At 41.1% G+C, this 27,069-nt stretch overlaps 2 protein-coding genes across 7 annotated transcripts in view; both read right to left on the bottom strand.

Annotated features, from left to right (window-relative positions):
- Nucleotides 1–265: 265 nt before the first annotated feature.
- On the bottom strand, nucleotides 266–19,709 carry LOC120802987 (actin filament-associated protein 1-like 1). 6 transcript variants are annotated; one of them, XM_040151217.1, is made up of 20 exons: nucleotides 19,505–19,709; nucleotides 17,077–17,147; nucleotides 11,824–11,952; nucleotides 10,546–10,626; nucleotides 10,034–10,122; nucleotides 9,827–9,944; nucleotides 9,615–9,704; nucleotides 9,235–9,446; nucleotides 8,446–8,625; nucleotides 8,248–8,340; nucleotides 7,476–7,578; nucleotides 5,215–5,370; nucleotides 4,228–4,442; nucleotides 3,845–3,990; nucleotides 3,648–3,729; nucleotides 3,027–3,135; nucleotides 2,714–2,881; nucleotides 2,433–2,599; nucleotides 2,102–2,227; nucleotides 266–1,988 (listed from the first exon to the last, which is right to left on the bottom strand). In XM_040151217.1, exons 3-20 carry the CDS (start codon nucleotides 11,945–11,947, stop codon nucleotides 1,962–1,964), a joined length of 2,286 nt encoding a protein of 761 aa, XP_040007151.1. In that variant the 5' UTR covers nucleotides 11,948–11,952; nucleotides 17,077–17,147; nucleotides 19,505–19,709; the 3' UTR covers nucleotides 266–1,961. The 6 variants fall into 6 exon arrangements, with proteins under 6 accessions (XP_040007151.1, XP_040007152.1, XP_040007149.1 ...); XM_040151218.1 differs by lacking the exon at nucleotides 19,505–19,709 and adding an exon at nucleotides 18,031–18,074; XM_040151215.1 differs by lacking the exon at nucleotides 17,077–17,147.
- Nucleotides 19,710–21,717: 2,008 nt separating this feature from the next.
- LOC120803144 (actin-binding LIM protein 3-like) overlaps nucleotides 21,718–27,069 on the bottom strand; it is a 43,525-nt gene continuing 38,173 nt past the window's right edge. Inside the window, exons 19-23 of the mRNA XM_040151507.1 lie at nucleotides 25,095–25,153; nucleotides 24,587–24,653; nucleotides 24,394–24,401; nucleotides 23,452–23,532; nucleotides 21,718–22,985 (exon numbers count right to left, since the gene is read on the bottom strand). Coding sequence (XP_040007441.1) covers nucleotides 22,872–22,985; nucleotides 23,452–23,532; nucleotides 24,394–24,401; nucleotides 24,587–24,653; nucleotides 25,095–25,153 — 329 coding nt within the window. The 3' untranslated portion in view covers nucleotides 21,718–22,871. The remainder of the gene's footprint in view (nucleotides 22,986–23,451; nucleotides 23,533–24,393; nucleotides 24,402–24,586; nucleotides 24,654–25,094; nucleotides 25,154–27,069) is intronic.

Raw genomic sequence — 27,069 nt, 5'->3', positions numbered from 1 at the left:
TTAGAGATCAAGTCAACATTATAATGTAGAAAACTGTTCAGGTTCAGAGGGTCAGTTCACCCAAATTACAAAAAACATATTTTCATAATTATCTCTAGTGTCATGCAGATACTGTAGTTTGGTTTTGAGATATAGGTGGATGGAATCTCCTTTTTTGCAAAGAAAAAGTCCTGTTAAAAATGTGTTGACAGTGACATCTGTGGTTTATCCTGAGTAAGAGTGACTTTGATTCCAGACGGAAATGTTGTTGCAGAATTATTTTAATGTATTTCTTAAAAAATACTGTGCACCATAATGAAATTCCATTCATCTCAGTTTTAGAATGTTGAGAAGTCTCAGAGATATCTCAAAACCTGGGAAAACCAAATGTAAACTATCTGCTTGCCCATATACCACTAGAGATATGTGAGAATTCTTTTTAAAAAGTGATTTGGGTGAATTGACCCTTTAATTTTCAAGTGCCAGTGCCCTTCTGGCTACATCTTAATCAGTGGCCAGTTTTCCAAGACATCCGTTGTAACACGACTGATCAGTTCCAATCCATACACAGCAAAGTAGCAGAACTTGTGTTCTTTGTATTATTTCAGTAAAGTATTTAGTGTTTCCACTGGAAAAGTATACTCAAAAAAGTCAGTATGCATAATTGTGGGTGTGCTGTCGACGGACACTATTCTCTCACAATGCACTACACAAAGGAAATGGGGGAACTGCCCACAGCTGGAAAAAATTAAAACTAATAGTGGACGGTGATGGTGGTGGGACAGCTGTAGGAAAGCCTCAGAAAACAAACACTGACAATTACAATTTTTGTAACTATTGTATAATAATTTCCTCTCTGTGCAAACTGCTTAAGCATGTTGATTTCTGCAAAAGTACAGAATTTGGACACGGCAACAATGTTCCACCAAGTGCCAGAATTTAATTGTGCCACTAGATGGTGACAATGGCTCAGAATTGTGATGCTGCTGTTGGTTCCTTACAGTAAACTTATCCTGGGAGGAAGTAGCAGGCTGAAACAAAAATGCTCCAGTGGAGGGAATTTAAGAAACAAATATTTAAACAAAGAAACACAATTACACAGTACAGTAGACAAAGCTCCTTGATAAAAGTAATCATTTACTCCAACATGTGTGTGTCTGTTCATATTTCTGTGACGAGCAGGGAAAGTAGACGGGTGTATTTATCCTCAAACGATTCTGCTAAGACGGGTGCAAAGGCCAATTTCAAAGACGTTTGTGTAATCACAAAATACAACATAAAGTGCAAAAGGCAAATATGAAAAAATACACATATAATGGTTAAAAACCAATAATTTTACATTGTAATAATAAACATTTACTCATTGGTTTTAGGAACAGTGTAATACTCAATATATCTTCCTAATGGTTTAAATACACATCACAAAATGTGAGATGCTTCTCTCACTAATATGGATAATTTAAGGTAACAACATTTTTTTTACTGTAGTTTTCATTTTACGGTGATAAATATCATGTAAAAGGGAATAAAATCTGCGGGTGTAGATAGGAAGTCTCGTCCGTATCTCTGAACTCACAGTGTTGATGAACCACACTCTCCCTTTGCTACTCTCCTCTATGAAATAATCACATTTTCACTTTCTGCAGCCCTGTGCAAATGTAAACACACATGCAAACTCACACAAACATATGAATTTCATGTTCATAGTGATCCACATTAATACTGTACTGGTACATCAGTCAAGTCTGTCATATTTACAGTGGTTGAGACAGCACCATGATGCCTGTACTTGCAAAGATACCTATTTTTCTTTAGATAAGAGGAGGGAAGAATGTGTCAGAGTCTGCCCCCCCCCCTTCTCTTCTTCTACTTCTCAGTGCCACTTTTTCTTGCTCTTCATCTGTTCCTTCCTTTAGACACCCTCCCGTCACAGCTCCGTTTTTTTCTTCCCACGAATCCACATCTTGTCAATCCATTCATGTCTAGGTCCCCTTCTTTGACTCCCACTCCTGGAAACCATGAGACAGCATAAAATGAGGAAAACATTTCTCTCTTTGCTTGTCTCTCACACTCACACACACACACACACACACACACACACACACACACACACACACTTTACCTTTGCCTTCTGCATGACGTTACCCTTGGAGGAGGCGTAAAGAGACGGAGGGCGTTTACGGAGCTCAGATGCTGAGTTCACTGGGACAGTCTCGTTGTAAACCTTTTCAACTTTACTGCCCTGTGCCTGTGCACACATGGACCAACACACACACACACACAAACACAAATGTCAGATAGATTTCACTCAAGAAAAGCAGTGAACATCTGAAATGATAGAATATGCTGAGATTTGGCAATGAAATCTGGTGATGGGACACATCACCTAATTCATAAACTCCTTAAGATGTAGGAATTGTACAAAAGTGTCAGTCTCTGCTTTAGCCGTCTACCTTGACACTCATCTTGGTGTCAGCGGGTGGACCCAGTGCTCCTCTAGCCAATGACTTCTTAAGGTTTTCTTTGACTTCTGTTAGTTGGAGCTCCAGCACCACCCTCTCCTCCTCCTTCTGTTTACACAGTGTCTCCAGCTCGGCTAACCGCTGTTCCACACTATGACCTGCACACACACACGCGCGCACACACTCATAGTTAGTACTGCTTCGAAGCTGAAGTCTAAACAGTACTGTGTGTGTGTGTGTGTGTGTGTGTGTGTGTGATATTTGCCCCTGACCTGTGCCACTCCTCATCTCCTCCTTCACCTCCTTCTTCTCCCTGCGGAGGGAAATCAGTGCATTTCTGAGCTCTTCCTTTTGCTTCTCCAGCTCCTCTTTCTGTGTCAAGTACCGCCTGGCATCCTCCTCTGCTCGTGTCTTCCCATACCGCGCATACTGATTTACATCTGACGGAAAACAAAGCCAGAATATAAATAGACAGAGCAATGCTGGTGCAGCTTTATGATGAGTGAGAATGTCAGTCATCCAACTAGAGTTTCTGCCATGTAATTTTCATGTAGCCAGTCTAATGAATTATGAAATGAGACTCACTGGAGGCATGTCTCTTGATGGCGGCCTGCTGTTCAGTTTTTTCCGAGTCCCTGCTAGAAAAGGAGGCGTGGCGTCTCACCAGGCCTGCTCTGCTCTCGACATCCTCGTCCTACAGGATACCGGAAAAAATCAAATACCTTTTTAACATTTACAAAGTTTACATTCATATGTATCTGTACTCCTCTATTCTTTGATCTATCCCATCTACACTTTTTTTAAACTGGATACTGTACAGCAAATGCCATTTAGTGAAATTTATATATAAAATGCAAACATTTAGCTGATGTTCTATCTTGAAAATACATTGCAAAATGTAAAGTTTTAAATTTTTCTGAATCTGAATTTTTAGTTTCCCCTCAACCTGTGATAACTGAAACCCCACGAGGAGACGCACTGGGGTACTAGTGAAACTCAACACAACATGTAACTAAAACTTAAGTTAAAAATTGGGGTTGTCTTATCTTTGAAAAGTAGTGACGTCCCAAACCTAATTTGAGTCCATTTAGCTAACTCTGCAACTGAACATGATAGACAAGCCATGGAAAGCTTGAAGTGTCTGTTTGGCTGCTTTAAGTTCAGAGATTTTGTATGTTATCACTGGTTCACGTTTTGTTTCCTCACCGCAATACTTTCATAGACCTCGTCATAAGTTCTGGAGTCTGTTGAGGCACTTCTCGAGGAAGTAGCAGTGGTGGTGGCCCAACTGAGAGGGAAAAGAGACAGATGTATTTCTGGATTGAAGCTCATAATAAGAGACAGAAAACTCCAGATAAATACATGCAGAAACACACAAACATATGCTGTGGGAAGTGACTCACAGGAAAGAGTGTCTGGCAGCATGCCGTATGTCTGTAAGTGTGTCCACATCGATGTAGTCATAGTGCAGCTCTTCAGGAAGAGTGGTGCTCCCAGTCTCTGCAAACAACACACCAAGCCAGCGGCCAAGATCCTCCGAGCAGTTGGCCTGATGGACACACACACACACACACACACACACACACACACACACACACACACACACACACACACACACACACACACAAAAACACACATTTTAGCTACTCTCCAGAAGAATGAAGGTGTGTTATCCCTGCGCACATGTTAACTTTCTGTCTTCATGAAAAGCAAACCAATATGCCTGTATTAAATCTCCTCTACCAGTTTAAATTGTCCAAGATCTTTTGATACTGCAATACAGTACCTCTAAAGCTGTCAGTTCGTTGCCTCCCTGCAGGATGCGGAAGGAGAAGGGATGTTTGGGGCCGAGGCCACCTGGCACCACCTCTGCCCCTTTGAGTGGCACCACAATGACTGGGGGCCGCTGGTCTCCAGGGTCCTTCTGTAGGTACAGGCTTCCTCCTCGCACCACACACCAACGCTCCTTCCAAGAGCCGCTCAGACACACACTGAGGAAGCCTTTGGAGAGAGAGCAGGAACGCTAATGTGATGAAAAGTCATAAAGACTGCAGATATGTTTAGTGTCTTACCATGACTAGTGTCAGTTTATATTCAAGTCACTTCTACAAAAATGGCAGCTAAGTTAACCTTACTTTTTATTTCCAATTTATATTTCCCCGCATGTAGCTGAAACATTATATGTAAATACTTCCCACACGGTACAAGAACTGTATCTGCTTGTGCTGGAAATTTACTCAGTGTCAGGCCAAGTGATATTTTCCAAAACTCGGCAGAATGTTTGGCTTAATCATTATATCAAACAGAGCCTTTGGAAATTTTAGCTATCTCCACTAGAATTTATAATAAAGATGTAAGGGTATGAATACAACTAAGCTGTGTAACATGCATTAGTTATGATGAACCCACCATTCTGCAAATTGTATGATTCTTTCATTCCTTTATTCAAAGATTTGCAATAAAGCATTATCTATTGAAAAAGGCTTATGGTCTGCCCTAAAGTATTTTATCTTTTTTTAATTTCTATAATAATAATTTTGTTTGTTTATTTATCTATTTTTTTGTTGTTGGTTTTATGATGTAAACTCAGCACACCCGTAAAAGAGGGTTCCTGTTCCTCAAACGTGTCCTTTACTTTTTAACATTAATGTAAAACTGCAAAAACTTTACAGCAAGTAGTCTGATAATCAGTCAGTCACTTTAATACAAAATCCACCAACTAACGGAGCAGACATTTAAGCCAAATAGCCTCTTGATCGGGTTGTGTCCTCACCACAGCGTGGGTTGTCATGGTGACCAGAAGCCGAGGGAGGCTCTCCAGGTAAAGGTGGTTTCCTTTTGGAGAAAGTGATGATCTGATTGATTTTCTTCCCTGCTGCTCGGCTCATTGACCCCGTCAGCTCAGAGAACGCTCCGCGCTTCCCCCGGTCTGAAATCAAACATACCGTGGTCAGACTGTGCTGGAGCTGACAATGTGGTCGTAGAGCATAGGAACGCTTAATAGACAGCAGCTGAGAGTGGAACCTTTAAATCCAATAAAAAGAGGTAATGTTGCCTGATCACTGAAGTATCTTGCTGTATTTGTATTATATCAGCAGTCAATAATACTCTCTCATTCAAAAATTACTAATTTCATAAATTACATTAAAGAAAAAACATGTAATGAAAACTGGAGGAAAATAAAAGGTTTCAACTGAGGAACAGACTTGTAAAAAAAAAAACAAAACAAAACAAAACACCTTTTTGTGAGACAAATTCCACCAGGTCACGATTCATTGTACTTTCTTAATTCAATAATAATACTTGATATTATATTTCATTTCAGAGATGTCTTTTATTTATTCAGTCAAACGCTAGAGCGTGTTTGCGTGCTCGTGTTGAAAGTACCAGGTGCTGCAGCGCTCTGCCCAGTTTACTTCCTATGATGTCAGTGGGACACAATCGCAGGAAGAGGACAGGAAGGATGTCATATCTGCTCTGCGCCTCACTTCCCGTCTCTCCCTCTCTCTCATATCTCTTTAGGTTCAGAGTCCCTCGGTCAGTAAACAGGTTGTAACATTACTGAAAAAAATATGACTGTGCTTGACCTATATTCTGACCCAACATCACAGATCTGCTGGGTTATACTTCCTGATTTTGTGGGTAGATAAACAACAATAGTCTTTGTGCTTTTGATCACACTCTTCAAAAGGTTGTGTGGGTGTGTTTATATATATTTCAAATGTTTTTGTGGACTAATGTTAGTTCAAAAGCATTGTAGTGAGGACATTTCTGCATTGTGAGGACAATGTGAGGCTGTCAAAGGATTGTTTAAGGGTTAAGATTTAGTTTTAGGGTTAAGGGTATGATTCATTTTAGGTTATGCGTAGGGTTAGGGTCAGGATTAGGGATTAAGTTGTGATGATTATGGCTAGGGGCTAGATAATGCGTTATGTCCATGAGTGTCCTCACAATTACATGAAGACCAGCGTGTGACTTTTCAAACACATTTTTAGGTGGTTAAATATATACATTTTAATAAACTTTAAAAAGTAACAAAATGTTCGTTCATGTGTTAAAGACAGGAAAATTAAGAGTTTCAACTTCTATTCCTGTGTCACTGTGTTAATTGTTACGTAGTAAATATGTGTCAAAAAATAAATTTAGAATATCTGTAAAATGTAAAAATGTTTTTGGTGACTCCCCTTGAACTCGGGTTTGCATAAATAAATTCATTTGGGGTGATTTGTCCTGAGTAGCCAACCCTGACCATCATATAAAACCACAGTTGACCGTTAGTTTGTAGATAACTAGTAATGAAAACAACATAGCAGGAGGTGTGTGTTTGGATTTCAGTTGGCAAAACCTCAGTTTACATTTCCAAAGAATGTGGTTGCGGTCTAACCTATTTATTTCACCCTCCTCGACCTCCCTCTGATCTAAATCCGTGGGTGAGGGAGGCGTAGGTGAACCGTCCCACAGCTCTGAATCTAATGCAAAGCCACGCCTGCCGTGAGCGGACCAATCAAATCGGAAGGATTTGATTTAAATCTCTCTCCAAACCCAACCCACAAATTTGTGTCTCATGTGGAAATACTTCACATTAAATCAATTCAATTCAATTTTATTTATATAGCGTCCAAATTGTAACAGGGGTTATCTCAGGGCGCCTTTCATATAGAGCAGGTCTGGACTGTACTATTTATAGTTACAGTTGCAGAGACCCAACATTCCGGCACGAGCAAGCACTAGAGAACATAAAGATGCTCTAACAGTGTCTTTAAAACAATTTTAAAGAGGCTCATAAGTCTGAGTCCTGCAGCGTTTCTCTGTGCTAACTCATCAAACATCATGGTCGAATCTTTAAATATGTATCACAAAGTAATTACTGTCGAATTTAAAATGATAAAATACACCTTATACCAAGTATACGCAAACAAAGACCCACATATGTATATATGAGAGTTGTGAGCTGTATCCAATTAAACAAACAAAATAAAAGAATGAGTAAATAATTACAACTTAATCAACAACTGCTTGTAAAGTTAACCCTACTGAGTGAGTCAGTGGTGTCCCGTCCTGGTACATGTGCAGTGGATTGACAGTCTGCTGTTGGCCCGCTGTCGGAGTCGGATGCCTGCCGATCAGACTGCAGCACCTTGTGAAGAAAAAGTAGAGACAGTTATTACTCCTCCTTCCCATAAAATATGAGGAGAGGAGAGGAGATGAAGTCCAGAGACAAAAAAGTTAAAAGACACACAATAACACATGTATCTATCCTTTTTTTAACAAAGCATTCTGTCCTTTAACTGAGCAAAACCGTGTCAAGAAAAATGACACAGATGCTGCTTCGTGGAATATGTTCTACCGATTATGTATTTTTAAAACTATTCTGCCAACGTGGGGTGTAACTGCCAGGTCACCATGCATTCAGCTTGCTGGCTCTGCAGCTGTGCGCCAAAGCTTTGTTGAGGGTATGAAGCTCTTTGAAATCTAGCCAGCTCAGCAACCGCAATAATGTCACTCACTCACTGCTTGTAAACTAGAAGCCAAGGGAAGAGTTGTGTCATGCGTGGGCTGAAAGAAATGATGTCAGCAACATTAAGATGTAAGAACAAGGATAAAAATTCAGAATGAAATACACCTCAATAAATTAAGAAATAGATGTTACAATAAAGTAAAAACAACTGTTTAACTGGCACAGGGAGCCCTCATTTACTCACAAAATTCAAGAAAGTTGTGACGCCTTTATGGGCAAATTCTTAAAAAGACAATACTGTAGATAAACAGACGGACACTCAAAAATCACATGCAGAAACATACACACCTTGTCAATCTCCAACTTCCTCTGTATAATTGGAGAAGTGGATCCATCTGGTCCTTCATTGTTGCTACATTGGCTGCCAACATCTTGCACCACCTGGACCCAGAAAAGGGAAAACCGTGACTTCCAGAGACAACCTTGTGTTCTCCCCCACTCTTGTCTGTCTCAGCGAATGCCCTCTGATATAGTGAATGAAAGTACCTTGAGCCATCGCTGGGCCTGCTCTTTACTCTGAACAGCCAGGACTAGAGCTTCACCGCCAGGCAAGGAGAAGCGCAACTCATGTCTCTTTTTCCTGCCTTCCTTAGGGACATAGATGACGTTGCACAGATTCAGTGGGAGCTCTGTGTGGGGAGTGCTCTCTTTGATGCTCTTGTAACACTGTAAAAGAGAGACAGTGAGATTGAGGTATAGAGAGACGGAGAAATAAAGTATATACTTTCTTTCTGTAAAGTCCCGTAACCCCTTGTATGTATTTTGGTGTGTTGTTTGAAGCTATTTTGCTTTGGTACTAGTGAGTGATATCATTTTAATGTTGCCATCCCAGCTGGAAACCCCTTTTTTTTTTTTTAGTGAAACTGAAAGGTATGCCAGTATAACCACTAGCACACCTTTGATGGAAGCATGTGTAACAATTTGACTTAACTTAATGTAAATGCAGAAATCCAACAAGCGCTGACCACACACCTTCTGACAGTGTAGTTAGCTATAGCTTAAAATATGTTTTAAAGCTACAACAACTAAAAAAGTCATTGAATAGCTTAGATTGGTGATGAGATGGAGAGTTACTGCGTGTAATACTATGGCCTGACAAATAATTAGCATAGTGTTCAGAGGTCTGATTGACCAAAATGTGCTGTTTCTAAAAAAAATGGGAATTTAATCCTCTAACATTTCACCCTACATAATACAAGATATACACTAAAGCCCTTGGTTTGAAAGTTTAATTGAACTAGCTCTATCGTATCACAAATAGCTCTCTCTATTTACCTGCAGTTTATTGTCTCGCACAACGACTAGCTGTTTAGCCCACTGGCCAAAGCGTTTCTTTCGAAGCAGGAAGGCACAGATGCGGCAGTCTCTAACTGGTCCATCTGAGCTCTCCTCCGCCGTCCATCTCTGAGGTTGGTCCCGCCCCTTTGCCTCCTCATCCTCTTCTTCGTAAGACTCGTAGGAACTACTCAGAGCATCTGAGTCGTTGTCTGAACACAAAAAATAAAAATGCATGATTAATTTGCAAAGCATCCAATGACAGTTTCTGATTCTGCTCAATCATGTACTCGACGTACTTCACAATCAGAACATGCCTGTGTTTATAGTTGTACAGTTGAATTGCTAGCAAGAGTAAGTGCAAGAGAGTTTAGACTCACAGGAGTTTTTGGGAGGACCATTAATCCTGGTGGTGGGGTAGTTATTGTCTGCATCTTCATAGTAAGCATCCTCCACTGAGTTCCTGGAAGCTACAGGAGAAGAGAGAAGAGTCAAGATAAGAAATAAAGACAAACGGGAAAGAGGAACTTCTCATAATTCAGTCGCTTACAATTAGTGTGCAAATCTGTGTTTTTGAGTGTGCGGTACTGACTGTTCATATTGGTGGTAAAGTACTGAGGGGCGGATCCAGGATCCAGAGGAACAGCCTCTTCATAGTAGTCATCAGGAAGGGGGGTGGATGGCAGAGGCGGGGGCGTGTCGGTAGGTGTCTGAAGAAGCAAGGTGAAGGTTAAAACCATAATTTTAGGAACCAGGACAATTAAGGCAGCTGGACAGGAAGGTACGGTAGGAAACTCACAGATTTATTAGGATGAGTCTTCTCCTCTTCCTCTTTGTGCTCTTTCTGCTCCACTGGAGATGCACTGAGCATGTGCAAATCACAGTCTGCTGGGAAACAAAGGATTAATATTATCAGAAGCCTGAGTGTGCTTTAAATAACAGCTGTAGTTTTTCTGTCAGAGAGGAATTACATACTATAAACACACAACCAGTAGTGTGAATGTGCTTGGAAATGAGGCGGAATAATTTACCAAACTTTTGATAGGCTTGACAGAATCGCCAGGCCCATTTTTTGGGGGAAACAAAAATTTATATTCTACCTTAATGTAGAGCTTTTCATTCCACCAATCGCTTGCTCATTTTACAATGATAGCATAGGCAGGCACGCATCACGTTGAAATACATTCTCTCTTTCCCATGGTAATCTCCTGACAGTTTAAAAATAGATCTTGTGGTATGATGATTGTAAATATACAATAATGATCATTTCCACATAAGACTGGCTTGAAGGCACTTTGAGGGTCTACTCACCAAAATCCTCAAACAGAGACTCTACAAAGCTGGTGCCGTTACCATAGAGACAGCTGTTCATGTAGACGTCTGATCCATTGACTGTGGAAAAGATAAATTAGGGGTTAGAAACAGGATCAGAGTTAGAGCTACGATTGTGGTCTATGTTAAGGCCAGGGGAGTCAAGATCACCAGGGAACAGGCACTAGGTGAATGTTCACTGAGTATCAGTACTGAACTATCTGCATTTTTAGGCCACTAAATTGAATGGAGACCTACACCGACAACAAGGGAGTACAGGTTGTAAATCTTTGTACCAGAAGGAAAAAGATGAAGGAAGTCATAAAATACATGTGAAAGGTTGCCAAACCTCCCAGACTTCTGGAGTTGTTGAGAACTGATGTGGGTTATGCTAATGTACTGTGTAAAAACCTGAAGAAGGCCCATTCTAAAATTTGTTGTGAACCATCAGCATGTTTTGCTTTTCTCCTTTCTTTGACCTCCACCCATTATCCTCTTTAAACTTTACATTTCATTATCCTCTTACATCAATCCTTTTATCCTCTCCGACATCCTGTATTCTCCCAGATAGACCGGGATCTGATGCAAAGACCTCAGTAAGAATTGATGTCACGGAGACTGCATTTTGTTGCATATCTCTAAATAAAATTACCCTACGGTATCTTATGCAGTGCTGTGCAGTTGCAGTCCGGTTAGCTATAAACAGGAAGGTTGCCTCATTGCAAAACAAAAAGGGCCAAGTTAAAAAGAAATGCTCTATTTGTGTCTACATAAACACTGTTGTAGTGACTTTGAACAAATTACTAAACTCTGGATAGTTTGGCTGAACTGTCGCAAGTGTCAAACTGAATTAATGTAAGGCAGGATGCAGCTGAAAAACTGAAAGCATGCGCAGTCAAATTTCCTCGGAATAAATAAAAGTCAGCGATCTCATTTATGGTCCTGCTTCATACTAAGATTTTTAACATTTGCTTGTGTTTTCTTCTTGTTAAAAGAGATACCATACCGTTGCCGTGTCAAACCCACAGTAGCTTGAAATTAAGTGCTGCCTGTAACTTACTGATGTGAGGAGGCCCCAATTCAGACTCAGTGAAGTAACAAGAAAATTGAGTTTGACTAAAGTAATCTACTGCCCTATCGAATATGTGAATGTTTTTTTTTGTGCTATACAAGCATTAACAGAAGCTTTGCTAACTGTGAAAACACAGGCACACGCAGGTGGGAAAACAAGTACAAAACAATGGATATTATGCAAGAAAATAAATAACACTGTTGTACCTGAAAGCTGCAATGAGTCCAGGATGTTGCGTATGGAGGCCATCTTGTCAGCCGTGGCAGGACTGACTGTCTCGTGGTCCAGCATCTTCAGCAGAGAACTCAGCTCATTTACAAGTCGCTCCATCACCACTGAAAACCCCCCAAAAATAGATAACATATTATTTGGGTTTGCAGAACTACAGTAAAATACTCTTTGGCGTCGAGCACCATCAGGTCATTATGGGAAAGTCCATCGTGAAGACTCTTAACATGGCTAAAATGCTCATGCCATTACACCATGCGCATCAAATATCAATTTAACACACGCATGCAAGGCCATGCAGCCAAGTGCGAGCAAAACTGGCAGTTCACGCAGGGCATGGAGTCAGTTTGGAACTCGGCTCACCGCCTGTTGCAACAGCTGAGGGGGAAAAGATATTTAGCATCCTAACATATCGGCCAATTCACTGTGTCCGCCTCAGAGTCAGCCTTTTTGTGTACTGTGAGTTTTGTGTCTTGGTCATGGCACCACAACACATTAAATCCTAATTTCCGTTTTTGAACATTTCAAGCTTTCTTTGAAAAATAATTGTTTTCATGTTCAACTCAGGCAGGCATCCTGTGAGTCTGTGTGTGTGTGTGTGTCAATGTGTGTGTCTCTGTGTGTGTTTTTGTTGACCTTGACATTGTTCCAAACGCCCTGACACACTCTCACACATCCTGCCCACTCAAAGCTGACAAAGAGAGAGGGGGGGGGGGGGTCAGAGAGAAAAGAAGATGAGGAGGAGGGGACAGCACGTTTCCTTTCCTAAAGGAAACGCAGCCAAAGCAAAGAAAGAAATCTGTAGTTCTAACAGAGATATTGTTAACTCATTCATTAGAGAAGTTTGAGAGACAGACATTTGACACAAATAGTGGTGTAAGACCTTTTCTTGTGGTGTAGTAGTATAATTAGCTGATATTGACCTTTAATTAAATACTGAATATTGGCCACTATTGACTATTCACGCCATTGAACAGGAGGAGCGGCTCACTCTAATAGCGGCTAACACTGGCATAATTTTTAATTTCAGTTTGGGTTTCAGTGGAAAGTTTTATTGTCCCATGATGGCCTTATGTGCTCTTTGAGCAGCTTTTTCCTCTCTTCATAATTTTTGGCAATAAAATAGTCAAATTTACAATGTCATTTAACCCAAAATACAAAAAAGATGATAGGAAGTTCAAGGACACTGACACTGCTGGAACCTATAAAGAGGTCACAAAGTTGAGCTTCTGAAAGACACTGTGCTGTCCACAGAGAAAGTTATTCCTTCCTTTATAAAAAAAAAGTCGCTTTTGAACTCTCTTCACTTGCCCTTCTTCATTTCTATTTTTATTCTGAAGAAATATTCTAATTTGTCACGCTAAAAATCTCTCCAATCCCTATGTGGTGACTAGTTATATGTTAAAGTGAATGTAACAAAATACAAAACATAACGTTTCTTGTAGCACTAAAGGAATACATTATACCTGCTGTTATGCATAACCTGCAGTTTGTGGGACAGAACTAGTACAAGGGTTAAGTTAAAAAAAAACATCAAAACAGTCTCTCTCACAAAGTAAAGACAGAGACAGTGAGGGAAAGACCCCTCACTCCCCCAAGAACCTCTTCCGCCGCTCTCCCGGTCTGACAATACTCTATTGTGTCCACAAGGGCCAAAATTAGACGACCACAATGGTCTGCAAGACCAGAGCAAAGAAAACAATGTCAGAACCTCCAGCAAAAAAACAAAACAGGAACTAACACACACACACACACACACAGTCTAGTAGAGGCGTGGCGCAACACAGCTGCATCGTCTCGATCCATGGGCTTTCAGGGTTAAAGGATATATCTCCAGCAGCTGTGTGTGTGTGTGTGTGTGTGTGAGCGCACAATTTCTCAGTCAGCAGTTGTGGTTTCCCGTCTTAACTGTCAACAGAAGCTTCTCTCCACTCCTTCCTGATCTTGACTCTCTCCTTCAACCACCACTTGCTCTCGCTCTTCCTCCCACTTCCCCCCCCTCTTTTTCCATTTATCTCCATCTTGCTGTTTCTCTTTCTGTCCCATCATCCTTTGTCATCTTAAACTCACCTTCCATCTCTTGTTCACACTTTTGCCTCCATATTTTTTGTCACCATCCCATTAAAAAGTTTCTTAGCGGATGGCAACTCAAATCACAGATCTGTTGTACTTCACTTCTCAGGCTAAAAACAAGCAGTGTAATCAATCAGCGTAAACAAAGCCAGTAGTGAGCTGGTGGAGTTGCGCCTTTGGTCTATTTTCTGTTTCTTGAAGTCTAACTTTACACAGCCAAGGTCATCAATGCATTTGCCTTCCCTCTCTCTCATTCTCTCAGGGGACCGGAGGGCTCAGAGGCTGAGAATCAGCTGTTCTGGAGGCTTGTTGTCGGTCTCACCCACAGAGGGATCTTTGTAACCCCCCAGTTCCACACACACACACACACACACACACACACACACACACACACACACACACACACACACACACACAAATGTCCTCTTTGAATCCTTGTTTTTCACCAATGGACACAGAGATTCACTTACACACAGAAACTATTAAATTTACTTATCTAACACAGAGCAAACATACAGTCACAAGAGTACTTTGGAAAATGTGTTGTGTGTGTGCTTTTACATACATTTTTGTTTGTTTCCGCAGACAGGCTTCCTGAAAAAGGTCAGTCATGAGACCTGAGCCATGAGACTCGAATTTGAACTGATTTAGCTTGTTTGGTTGCAGCTCAGAACAAAACAACTACTACTCACTGCCGCTGTTTATCTCACCACATAATGCGTATGGGCAGCAGGGTGACAGAGAAAAGATGCCTTCTCCTCCTAATCTGAGGCTTTCACTCCCACCTATTACCCGTGAATCACACCAATCCGAGGCTAACCTCCTCCTTGACTTCCCTGTCCCACCCAAAACATTTCAGGACTAAGAAGAAATATATGAGTGCATTGAATTGAATCCCCGGTTGTTTCCATGAACTGTGATTCCAGAGACACATGATTATCCGTAACAGGGACATTCAAGTTACACTAATGTGATACAAACATGAACTTTTCATGTTAAGAGAAGTTTGAGCCTCCAAAGTGTATGAGACTGCAATTTTGCACTACAACAGGCATCCTCTTCCTGCCTCCCCCACAATCCCAGAGGCTGAGGTCCCTCCAAATCTCACATTCTCCCCTCCACTCCTGTCTTTCCCTCCCTACCCCCTCCCCCTCTGATCTTTTTCTTTTAACTTCTTTCCCTCGCCTGCCTCCCTCCATCCCTTCTCCAGACACCCATCCTCTTCAGAGAAAGGGTCAGAGTTCAGGTCTTGGCAGCCCCAGCAACTCCCCCTAAGACAAAAGTCTGCTTCAGAGATTCAGCATCCCCTAATTCATATTTTCGTGACAACAGTAGATGGTGTCACTGCTCGTCCGGGGTTAGCATTCAGTTTGACACTTTAAAAAGCCCCCCCCCACACACACCAAGCAAGCTGGCGAGAGCTTTAAAAAGAAACAGCTGGGGGGAATAAAAGTCATGGAATTTTCTCTTTTTTCACATTCTTTCTGTATCTTATCACTTTCCTCATACAGTAAATGGTGAGGAGACGAGGGGAAAACAGTGAGGCATGACACCTGCTCAGACATTGTGGCACAACATGAGTTTAATTTCAAACCAAGAGTGCTGCAGTGCTGTGGTTTCACCAGGTATGCAGCCACAGGTAAGGAGCCATTCAGCCAATATAGTGACCATGGGACAGGCACATGCCTTGGTTTACAAAACTGTGATGCATGTTGGTGTGAAAACAAATCCCCTTCCTTGTAGTTTAAGGAAGAGTTTGACATTTTGGGAAATGCGCTTATTTGTTTTCGTGCCGAGATTCAGAGGAGAAGATCGATATCACTCCTATGCCCGTCTGCTAAACTCCATCAGCTGGCTAACTTAGCTTAGCACAGAGATTGGAAACAGTGGAAACAGCTAGCCTGGCTCTGTCCAAAGGTACCAAAATCCACATAACAACACTTCTTCAGCTCATTAATGTTGTTAACACGTGTTACCACCTTTGTTCAATTCGTACCAAAACCGAAGTGTAAAAATGACAAATTGTGTTTATTAGGGCCATGCTAGGTCTTTACCCCTGCTTCAAGTCTGTATGCTATGCTAAGTAACTGCCTGCCGGCAGTAGCTTCATATTGTATTATCACTCATATGTACTTACTGCACAGACATAAGAGCTGTAATCTTTTTTATCTAACACTCTAGCAAGAAAGCATATGATAAGCATATTTCCCCAAATGTTAAACTTCTCCTTTAAACCTGCATTAATGGTTGTTTCTGGCATTAGCATTTAAAGCAAATGTCTCAAAGTCATGTTAAAGTGTTGCTCATTGCGCTGAAACCACTAACAAAACCTCTGTAACTCTGTGCGTCTTTTAGACAAAGACTAGCTTAACTTTTTGGGAAATATGCCTATTTGCTTTATTAACGAGAGTTAAATGAAAAGATTGATACCCCTCTCAACATAAAGCTGGAGCCAGAAGACTATTAGCTTAGCTTAGCATAACGACTGGAAACGGGTAAACAGCTAGCCTGGCTCTGATCAACTCTGTGAAAAAAGATTAAAAAATTTAAAAATTAATTAAAAAAAAAAAAAAAAAAAGCCTTGCAACACCTTTAAATAACACAAAATATCTTGTTGTTTAATCTGTAGTACAGCTTTAAAAAAAAAAAAAAAAAAAAAGTGTAATTGGTATCTTACAAAAACTGTCATTTTTCTTTTGATTGACTAATTGTGTAATGAACCAATTATATACGCACTAATTGAAATGACTACACCAGACAAGCACTTTGTTACTGTAAACTTTCATCATTGTCACTCTGTCATTGACATCCCTGCAAAAAAAAACAAAACAAAAAAAACTTATGCTGCGGTTGTTTTTTGTTATATGTTGGCGATGATGATAATACAACCTTCAGCTGGACAAAACATGACACAGTGTTTTTCCTGTTTGGTAGAAGAGCATTATCACCACATCAGCTTAGTTTCCAGCTACAACAGGCCAACAGGCGTGACATGTACGGACCTGCTGCTTCGGATGTCTCTGTCACAGAATGTTTAACCTCCAGCAGATCTGCAGTACAGCTCACTCTCACTTGTATATGTATGACAGAAACAAAACCAGTGGAAACGTCTGAGTTTGTGGAGGCGTAGTTATTTTACCGTGTGAAATGTCACTTACAATTAAATCAAGAAAGTGTTCTGGACGTTCTGGCTCTGACGGAGAGTGGAAATGGGGTTAGTTGGGAGTCACTGGCAGAGGAGAAGGAAAAGGGAAGAGGAAATGTAAGGGAACCATGCTCAAGGTCAAGGCTTGTGACAGTTGTTAAACACAGAGAAATTATATGCCTGTGCGTGGGTGTACAAATGAAGTTAATTATTGCAGCCTTTAGTGTTATCACTTGTATTAACTGCATGCATGCAAGTGTGGCGTAAGAGAGGCAAACACTCCGTTTTTCAAAATTCCACTTAAGATTGTATGAAAACTTTGCCCTTGATCTATTTCTGCCACATCAAAAGTCATTTTACAGCTTTATTAAATTTCTCCCATTTGTTGCAGCAGTTGTGATATCTTCCCAGGACTCCATTATCAATTACTCCTATTTTTTCCACAGTGAGCATATTTTTAACTAGACTGGACAGCTGCACAAGTATTTGGCCACAAAACATGCTGGTTATACTGTATAAGCTGCCTATGTTTCATTTTTGCTTAAGACATTTTGACAGGTCTGGTACACTTCCACATTGTTATTGCCTGCCGGGACACTTGAATAAAACAGCCATCGGTAATGTTATTACCAACATCTGTGATTTTCCTACAATGAAAAGTCAAAATATCTGCTCTGAAAAAAACAAAAACAAAAAAAGAAAAAACGCCCATTGCCAAACATTATATGATCTGATGACTAATGTCACATTGGTAGTGAGTGGGTGCTCTGACAGACATGTTAAACTTCTCCTTTAAACCTGCATTAACGGTTGTTTCTGGCATTAGCATTTAATGCAAATGTCTCAAAGTCATGTTAAAGTGTTGCTCATTGCGCTGAAACCACTAACAAAACCTCTGTAACTCTGTGCGTCTTTTAGACAAAGACTAGCTTAACTTTTTGGGAAATATGCGTTTATGCTTTCTTACCGAGAGTTAAATGAAATGATTGATGCCCCTCTCAATATGAAGCTGGAGCCAGAAGACTTTCAGCTTAGCTTAGCATAACGACTGGAAACGGGTAAACAGCTAGCCTGGCTCTGATCAACTCTGTGAAAAAATTAATTAAAAAAAAAAAAAAAGCCTTGCAACACCTTTAATTAAACACAAAATATCTTGTTGTTTAATCTGTAGTACAGCAGTAAAAAAAAAAAAAAAAAAAAAAGTAATTGGCATCTTACAAAAACTGGGCTTTGTCATTTTTCTTTTGACTGACTAACTGTGTAATGGACCAATTATATACGCATCTGATCTGATGACTAATGTCACATTGGTAGTGAGTGGATGCTCTGACAGTACACCCAAAGTGCAGTCATTCAGTATCAGACACTTAAAAATTACAATTATTGTAATCAATATCATTATCTTCATCAACATCGTAGAATTATGCTTATTGTTACTTGGCTGTATAAGAGACGAGCCCACTACTGTTAATTAAAAAGAGCTTGGAGGTGATCTGGGGCTGCTTTTATGCTCAGGCTTCGAACAGTGTCAGAAGTTTTGATCGAACTTCGTGCCTTATTTTTGGACGAGCCATTTCTTTTACCTCCCTTTATCCTACTATATAAGGAAACTGGCGGCGTTTTTTTTGCGGAAATTCATACCATGCCTAAATAATGGCCTTATTATACCAATTACCTGCGGGCAACGCGATGGGCCGTTTTAATGAAGCACGAATAAAAGCTTTCTCCTCTAATTCCCTCTGATTGTTTCCCCTCAACGTAATCACTTGTGACACCCCCGTCCGCCAGAATCTCAGCGCAGACCCCCGCCTCATCACCTGGTGTCGCAGAATGCAGCTTCCTGTTTCCAACGAGTTGCCTGAGGGCGACGAAACAGAGCGCCCATTCAGCCCCCTACTGCCGCCGCCGCCGCCGCCGCCGCTGCCGCTGCCGCACTTCCAGCAGCGCCGCTTCCAACAGGGCACTTTCTCTGTTGGCAGCGGATTGCAGCAACTCTACCTGAGGGAGGACACCTCCTCCTCCTCCTCCTCCATCCGCTCACAGCGCACCAACCGGCGTGTAGGTGTACGACACCCCCCCCACTCACGGTTACTCCAGCGGGTCCTACCGGGAGCCCACCTTGCTTAGAGGGTTCGGTCGCACAGACTGACTGATGGCCCTTTGCTTTTCAGACTTATTCCATGACAAGTTCAATAAAGTACGACTGCGGCATCTCCTTTGTTTTTAAATGTCGCCGCATCGCCTTTCTCGTCGCGAGTTTTAAGTGACAGGTAACAGCGACGGACATTTTAGCGTGTTTTGCCCTGCCGGGACTCGTGCAGCGCGCCTGTGTCCGCATCCATGTACGGAGGCTTCCCCACTCAAAGTTATCCCACGGTTACTGTAGTTCTCCGTCGACAACGCATGTGTACATGTGTGACACGGGGGGACTTTTTACTCACCACTCTGGCGTTTGGAGTCCATGTCTTACGTGCGACGGCGGGTCACACCGTGCGTGTTTTTTTTTTTTTTTTTTTCCAGTAATAATCCCTCGGTAGTTTCAGTCCCAAAAAAGTTTCGGTTATCAACACGTGAAGCGTGAGCGCCACGAACGCGGCGGGGCTCCGTCAGCCTCCGTGCGGACAACTGAGTCAGAGTAGCCGCTACAGTTCATAGTTTGAGTCGGCGGCCGACGGTTCACCGTCGGGGGGCTCCACTGGGTCCTAGTGCTAGTCGGCGCAGGCTCCGCTAAATATTTGGTCTACCGCACATTTTCATGCAGTGACTCAAGAAAGACACATATTGAGGCCACACTGGTCCCATTTGAGGAGATGCAGTCCCTGGCAACCCCTATATGTTGTTCATTTTTGTTTTTATTATTTTTCAGCCAGTGGTGGAATAAATTTGAGCTACTTTACTTGAGCTTTTCCATTCCATGCTACTCAACTAAAATTCAGAGGGAAACATTATAGTTTTTACTCAACTACACTTTTTTGACAGCTATATTTGCTATTACAAATTAAGATTTTACATGCAAAACATATGAGTTTATACAAATGTGATGCTTCGTTATAGATTACACTACTCAACAGCATATACAGAGGTTTAAATGATCTCCACCTTGACCAACACGAGTAAATTGACACTTACACAATGATGTATATGTAATATATAATAGTATACCGTAACTGTCATATTGACCATTTTTCTAAACTGAATACTTTCACTTTTGAGTCTTTAAGGACCTTCACGAATGTTACATACTATTACTAACATTTTGAATGTAGCAAATATACCTGTAGTTGAGTGTTTTTACAGTGTGGTATTGCTACTTTTACTTAAGTAAAACATGGCACACAAGCTTCTTCCACCACTGATAACTGCCTACACTTATTACAAGTGTGGATGTATTATGAGTATATAGTCTCTGGCAGTGGTTCCCAAAGTAGTTGTCAGGACCCCCACAAATGGTTGCAAGATGATTAACAGGAGAGAAAAAAACATATCTCTGCTATGCAAAAAAAAGTTTCCTTTTTTCAGACATTTCTTTAATCTTTGCCATCTTTCTAGTGAATTAATAAACAATTTTGCCTCCTTCAGACTAGAAAAATGTAACTTTTTGGTTGAAGTGGTCACAAATGGTAACGAGGAGTCATAATTAGACTTTGCCTTGTTTTGAGGGATCATAAGCCAAAACAGTTGGGGACCTCAGGGGAGATGTAGCAATGCTGATACACCAGTTAGTTTCTTGGTTTGTACTCCTGCCAAGAACGACTTTATATTCCTTGATATTTCCTGACTTTCCCGAAGAATTGATCAGATCCTTGATTTTCCATGATAAGAGTGGTAAAGGTGAAAACTATCATGAGATAATTTGTTAATGATTTTCTAGCGAACTAATGCAAATTACATTAAATTACAAATAACAACAAAATCAAAAACATTAGGGGGTATTCTTGGAAAAAACTACTTGAATCCTTTATCAAACCCAATGAACCCTGAACCCAAAAGTGGGTTTGCCTGTTCACCAACCGGACCATCACCATGTACATTGATGAAAAAATAATAATAACTGATGTTTAAATAATTTATTTAGAAGTTGTAGTGACAGACACGGGGTAGTAAATTATATTATGTTAGTCCAATAACTCCAAAGTTCCATACAATTAATGCGGTAAATGTGACTGTTTCAGAGCTGTAAAAACACACACCCACACACTCCAGTTTCAGTCCCTGCATTAAAGAGCAACAATCTTGTTCTTGCAACAAACTATCCAGCACCTTCCGTAATTATTAAATCTATTTCAGATCAGACCGTATCTCTCGCACCTGTTTTATCACAAACACACAAGTCTTTTCTTCACACTTTCCCTTTGTGAGACTTGTCAAATCTTTTTTCTATTTTCTATGTGAGCACTTCTTTTCCCCTTGCATCTTTCTTTGTTTATCCCTTAACACATTCCTTCCCTTGCTACTTCCTCCCTTTCTCTATCTTTCCTTTCTTCCTTGACCTCTTCCTATATCCTTCCCCCACTTCACAATTGTTTTTCTTCTCTTTATTCAAAAGGCTTATCATTATCCATGACAATCCTCTATTAGTCATTTGCTGTAATCACACACTCACACACACACACACACACACACACACACACACACACACACACACACACACACACACACACACACACACACACACACACACACACACACACACACACACACACACGATTCAGTCTGATTTAATCGTAATCCAGCATCTGAAAATCTGAGCTGCTTCATGCGCAACTGCAAGTATGAACTGACAAAAAAAAGATTTCTTTGAATAAAATAAGTGAGACAAATATCTTATTTTGAAGTGTGTTTTGCACTAAAACCTGATTTCTAAACTTAACTAACATCTCTGCGCTCACAGCCGTGAGACACAGTTCATTCACATTAACCTTACAATCACATCATGTTTCAAAAACCACTTCAGTGAACTATACAGTCTGCTCATGTCGTTGAAATGAACTCTAAACACTGATATGGCTTCAAATATCAAAGTCAAACACATGCCAGTCATTAAAAAAAAAGAAAAAAACCTTTGCTTTGAGTATTAGCACATTATAAAAACACCATACATCATGCTCAGTAACCTTCACACTTTTCTCGTCTCCCTGTCCTGTCGGCTTACGAGCCACTGTGGATGATGTTTATGTGTGTGACTTAAACTGGATCCGTTTTGCCTTCAACAACTTGCTGGTCTGTCTTCAAGGCAGCCTCTTTCCCCAAACTACCTCCTTCACTTTTGGCAGTTTGGCTCAGAGTGTCAGAACCTCTGCATGGTTTCGAAGCACCCCAGCTGACAGTCTACCTGGTGGTTTCAGACTGCCACCCCTGTGCTCATGTTAACACACCGCCATCTGCTGGTAGGGGAGGGAGAAGCAGCCGGCTCCTCCCTCTCCTCATCGACCTGTCTGTTTTCAGCCCGAGTGTGGCTTAGGTGCTGTCTCTGGAAGCCTTTATGCCCTCCTTCCAGTTCGCCTTCCTCTAATTCACCCATTTTGGCCAGTTGGCTGACTTCATACATATTGTTTAAGAGGTCCAAGTACACACCAGTTTAAAGCATGCCAAGAGCAGGAGTCCTGTGGTGGGTCAAACAGTTCTGCTCCTGCCACCTCAAGGGGAGAGAGACTTTTTTCACTTCAGCCAGTTCCTCTTCCACTGAAACACAATGTCATTCTGGGCCAGTAGGCCAGAGTCAGTAGGCCTTTATGGATACTACTTTTCAAAGCACACTCTTGGCAGTAGACCTGCACTGGGTCAGACGGTCCTGGTGAATTCATTTTCTCAAAACAGTCGGACCTGTTTCTTAAGTTCGTTCTTTTTCCACTGAGCAAGACGGTCAAAGGCAGACATGGACATGCCGAAGACTTTGTAGAATTCCTCTGGTGAGAGGTGACGCTGTGGGGAGAGAACAGAAAGAGACACAGAGCCAGTCAGAAACTCAGAAAATGATTACTTTTGTTAAATTCACGTAGCTTAGAAAAAAAAAAAGGTTTAGGACACATTGTCAGGGAAGAGTCAACACTATTGTCAAGAGGAAAACATCTTAACAGCAACTGGCTAAATTTGCTGTGAATATGCTGATGCTCAGGATGACTCCCTCTCTTCTTTTCTTCACTTCTTTAAGCTCCACTACTGGTACGGCTCTTTGAATGGTCACAAAGTTTGTATACTATCCATTATGTTCCGCACTTTTGTATTGTGGACTGCACTGAACATTACAGCCTCCAGGGGCTACAGGCGGGGCATTAGGCTTTTAACTCTTGTTGTTTTCTATCCGTGTTTTCCAGTGTCTTAATGTGTTCAGGAAGAGCAGTGGCTGGAGTGGATTCCGTAAAAAGAGTTACGTCGAGTAGCAGTTTACCTCCAGTCTGGCTCGGTCCACGTCACTTGGGAGATGCTGCTGCCCTCTGACTGACACCATCAGGGCCTCATACGGGTAGATCTAACAAAGAGATAAAGCATGTTACTAATAAATGTCTATCTGTCACCAGCACAGAGGTGTTGTATCGATACTACCATTTGCATTTGGATTGCCACAGAGTGGTTATTTAATACAGAAACTGTAAATCAACCTGTCTTCAGACGCTCCTTCAAGAGACTTCTACTGATGATGTCATTCAAATATGGTTTTACTGAGGAAGTTTTTTTGCTTAATGTTGTTTATAACATGCTAGCACCATTAAAAAACATCCCAATGAATTAGCTTGGGTTTATCTATTTCGACCTTGACGACAGAAAGGCTTTCGGTGTCTGTCACCCCATCACGGCAAAACACAGTAATGACAACAGCTAAGGCTAAAATAAATTAGAAGAAGAGATTAAGTCTCTGCCTTTCATTGTTAGTGCAAATATAACAGGAAGAGAAAAAGAAAAATGTATTGCTCTTGTTTTTCCCTTTCTTTTTAATAAACAGGATTAAGTGATGAAGTTGTAGGACTACATAAAAAATAGTGGGAGAAAAAATGCTCTTAATAAAGTTCGATGTTCCCCACAGATTGGTACCGAAACAGTTCATCAAAACAGCGGGTCATAAAGATAAAAGGCGATCGAATACCCATCGCACGAACCCTGTGTGTACAACTTCCCTCTGTCCTTTTTTTTTTTTTTTTCTGTGTCGATAAAATGAGCCAGTCAGCTTCACGAAATTTCACTTAGACAAGTGGGTGGCACTGAGTGAGATGGATTCACCATTTAGTATGCACTTTAAACAGGAAACACATCATCATTATGTATTATCCACTGATCCAGACCTTTCACTCTTGGCTCAGTAAAGGTTCGCCAGCTTTGGCAAGAAGCATCTTACCTTGTACTCTGAAAGAAAAGAGAAGATAAATACAGCAGTGAGTTATCTTAACTGCTACATTCGCTGCCGCCTCTATTCCATTATTATACACACTCTGAATAACACTGAATAATATGCATCAGGAGGGGAGGTAAATCAGGAGAACACTAGAAGAATTGGGGATAAGCAGATTTAAGTTGTACAATAGGCTTACCTCTGATCTGCCAATTAACTGCATTACTGCTGTCATACTGGTAATAATCTGCACCCGCACTCCCAGGCTGCCAGAACACAACAAGACCAATTTAGCAAACGTGGATCAAGAGGATGGATTTCATCATTATAATGGAGGGAAAGGATCAAACAAAGTAGACAGAAATCGTAAAATATTGTATCCACAAGAGGATACATCAGTGGCGTATTCTGTCAAATAATCAATCACACTGACTAACATACTGTCGATATCTTGCCAGTTGTCGGTTACTGTCTCAGTTAGCCTCAGGGAGTAAACTGATAAAAATGAGTCTCCGAGGTTCAGGGGCAAAAGAAGGACTTTGCCATAGCTCTTCATGAACGGCCATGCCTGTCTTATTCTCTCTATCACTCTCCTTCTATCACACACACACACACACACACACACACACACACACACACACACACACACACACACACACATGCAAAGACAAAGATACACTCACACAACAGAAATCATGATTGCTTACCCTGTTTAGTCCGTTTCTGCCATAGCCTGGCAACGAGGCCGATTTAGCAACGCATGAGTCTGCAAGAACAAATATAAACACATTACCACAAACATATACAGGAAATGTGCAAACTAATACAAACACACTCAGCGTGTGAGTAGGAACACAGGACTTCTATGTAGCTTAGTTTTCTTAAGGGATTTCCATTTTCCAGGGAAAGGTCTGTGCCTTACAACCTCAAAAAATATGATTATTTTGAATATTAATACATATTACAAGTATCAGAATCTCTAAACAAATTTCCGCATCAAATTCAGCTGTATTTAATCTTATCTACCACAATCAGACCTCCCTCTTTAGACAGAAGGGATGAGGGGAGGGTTATGGGGGGAAAAGGAAGAAAGAAGTTTTACTCAAGAGCAACATCTTGTTCAACAGCTCAACAGCTCTCTACCGACAGTTGCTGGAGGATAAGTAAAGGGTTTCTAATTTGTCTTCCTGTCATCCAGTTTCTGAGAATATCACACTGGGGAAACAGTTTCTCCCGATTGGTGATGGAATAAGGAGCAGCAGCTCTCCTGACACACGCTTCAACTGCTTTTTAAACCTACAGGCTGCCACTACTTTCCAGACACCCACCTGACAGACTCCAGAGGAGGGAGTGTAGCTCTGATCACACTGTGATATCGGAAATATTAGGCTCACTCTGGAAGCATATAGTCAGTGTCTCCACAAACCCCACACCTGCGGCTTGTGATGACCTTTAACCTATTTCAGTTTCAGTCGTTTGGACGGGCTATTTCACCCTCGTCAAATACAAACTACAATATATCTACCCGCAGAAACGTGCTACATTCCCAAGCCATAATCACACCGATTACAGGATTTTTGTACATTGCTCTTTCCTTTCGTGAACACTCCTCCAGCATGTTTGCCTGGTAACCACCAGCATCCAAGCATAGTCTTGAAGTCATCTTCATTTGTGGTGTGCACTGCTGCAACTGAACCAGCAGAGGGCAGTGGAGCCACACCAATCCTTACATGTCATTCTGATGTCCCTCCTTTCTTCCTCTCTTCCACTTCAACTTGCCTCTTCCTCACCATCTGCATTTCTTGCTTCTTGCTCCCTGGCTTCATCATTCACTCTTCTTCAGACTTGTGTGCCTCCCTCTTCTTTTTTTCTCCCCCTTTCTCTCTCCCTCTCTCTCGCTCTGTCTATCTTCTCATTCAGTCTCCCTCTCTCTTGTTCACTCTGGTGTTGAAAGGAATTAAATTACACAGCGATGTCAAAGAGCCGGGATGAAACGTCATGATGCAGCAGAATATTGGTCGGTGTGTAGAGCTACTGAACAATAATGAGTTCGTCATCTACTACTCTTTGTGTTCCAATAAGAAATGCAATATAGTCTCATAGATTAGTCATGGTGTGTGTCTAAGAAATATAGTTGTTTCATCAAAGTGATGCCAAATAGTGTGAATGTGTTGCCCTATGGTCACTTCTACCATTTGAATTCTTGTAGTTAAGGTTTTGCAGCATTTTAAGTCATCAGTTTTATTTTATTGGCCCAAGAATGTAATTTCATGATGTTCAAAAACAAATTTTGAGGCCAGGATTGGATATTACTGGGCTAAAATGCACACCAGACCAATAAAGAGCTTGTAAAGACAGGAGGAAAACATGGTGCTAAAACTCGCAAACCCCAGGAGGCGCATTACAATAATTTTGAGGCCAAGAGTGAATAAAGTGATTGCATAAAATAAATCTATTTTTACAGTCAAAAATCAAATAAAGTGTAGAGTGTAACTGTAGGTTGTGAAACAGATGGCTTAGGGGTTCAGGTCAGTGAACCTGGATCAGTGCTGCTGCTAAAGAAAAGCTGATAAATATGGGCTGAACCTGCTAAGCCATTCATCTTCCCACATGTAACCCAAAAGAAAAGAGGTGTGCGTGCGTGTGTGTGTGTGTGTGTGAGTTGATAACAATCTCCAACTT

This window comes from Xiphias gladius, chromosome 17, assembly GCF_016859285.1.
Source record: "Xiphias gladius isolate SHS-SW01 ecotype Sanya breed wild chromosome 17, ASM1685928v1, whole genome shotgun sequence".
Taxonomy (NCBI): domain Eukaryota; kingdom Metazoa; phylum Chordata; class Actinopteri; order Istiophoriformes; family Xiphiidae; genus Xiphias; species Xiphias gladius.
Note: the sequence above shows the minus strand (reverse complement) of the source record. Positions and strands in the feature narration are given on the sequence as shown.

Bases quoted from the DNA above. Each gene is read 5' to 3' on its own strand.
- LOC120802987 (XM_040151215.1), bottom strand. From the start codon at position 19,526: ATGGACTCCAAACGCCAGAGTG. The intron at 5,371-7,475 runs GTAGGGTTAACT...GTTTGATTTCAG, and splicing joins GGACACCACTGACTCACTCA to ACCGGGGGAAGCGCGGAGCG. The intron at 2,882-3,026 runs GTGAGTCTCATT...GTTTTCCGTCAG, and splicing joins CATCAAGAGACATGCCTCCA to ATGTAAATCAGTATGCGCGG.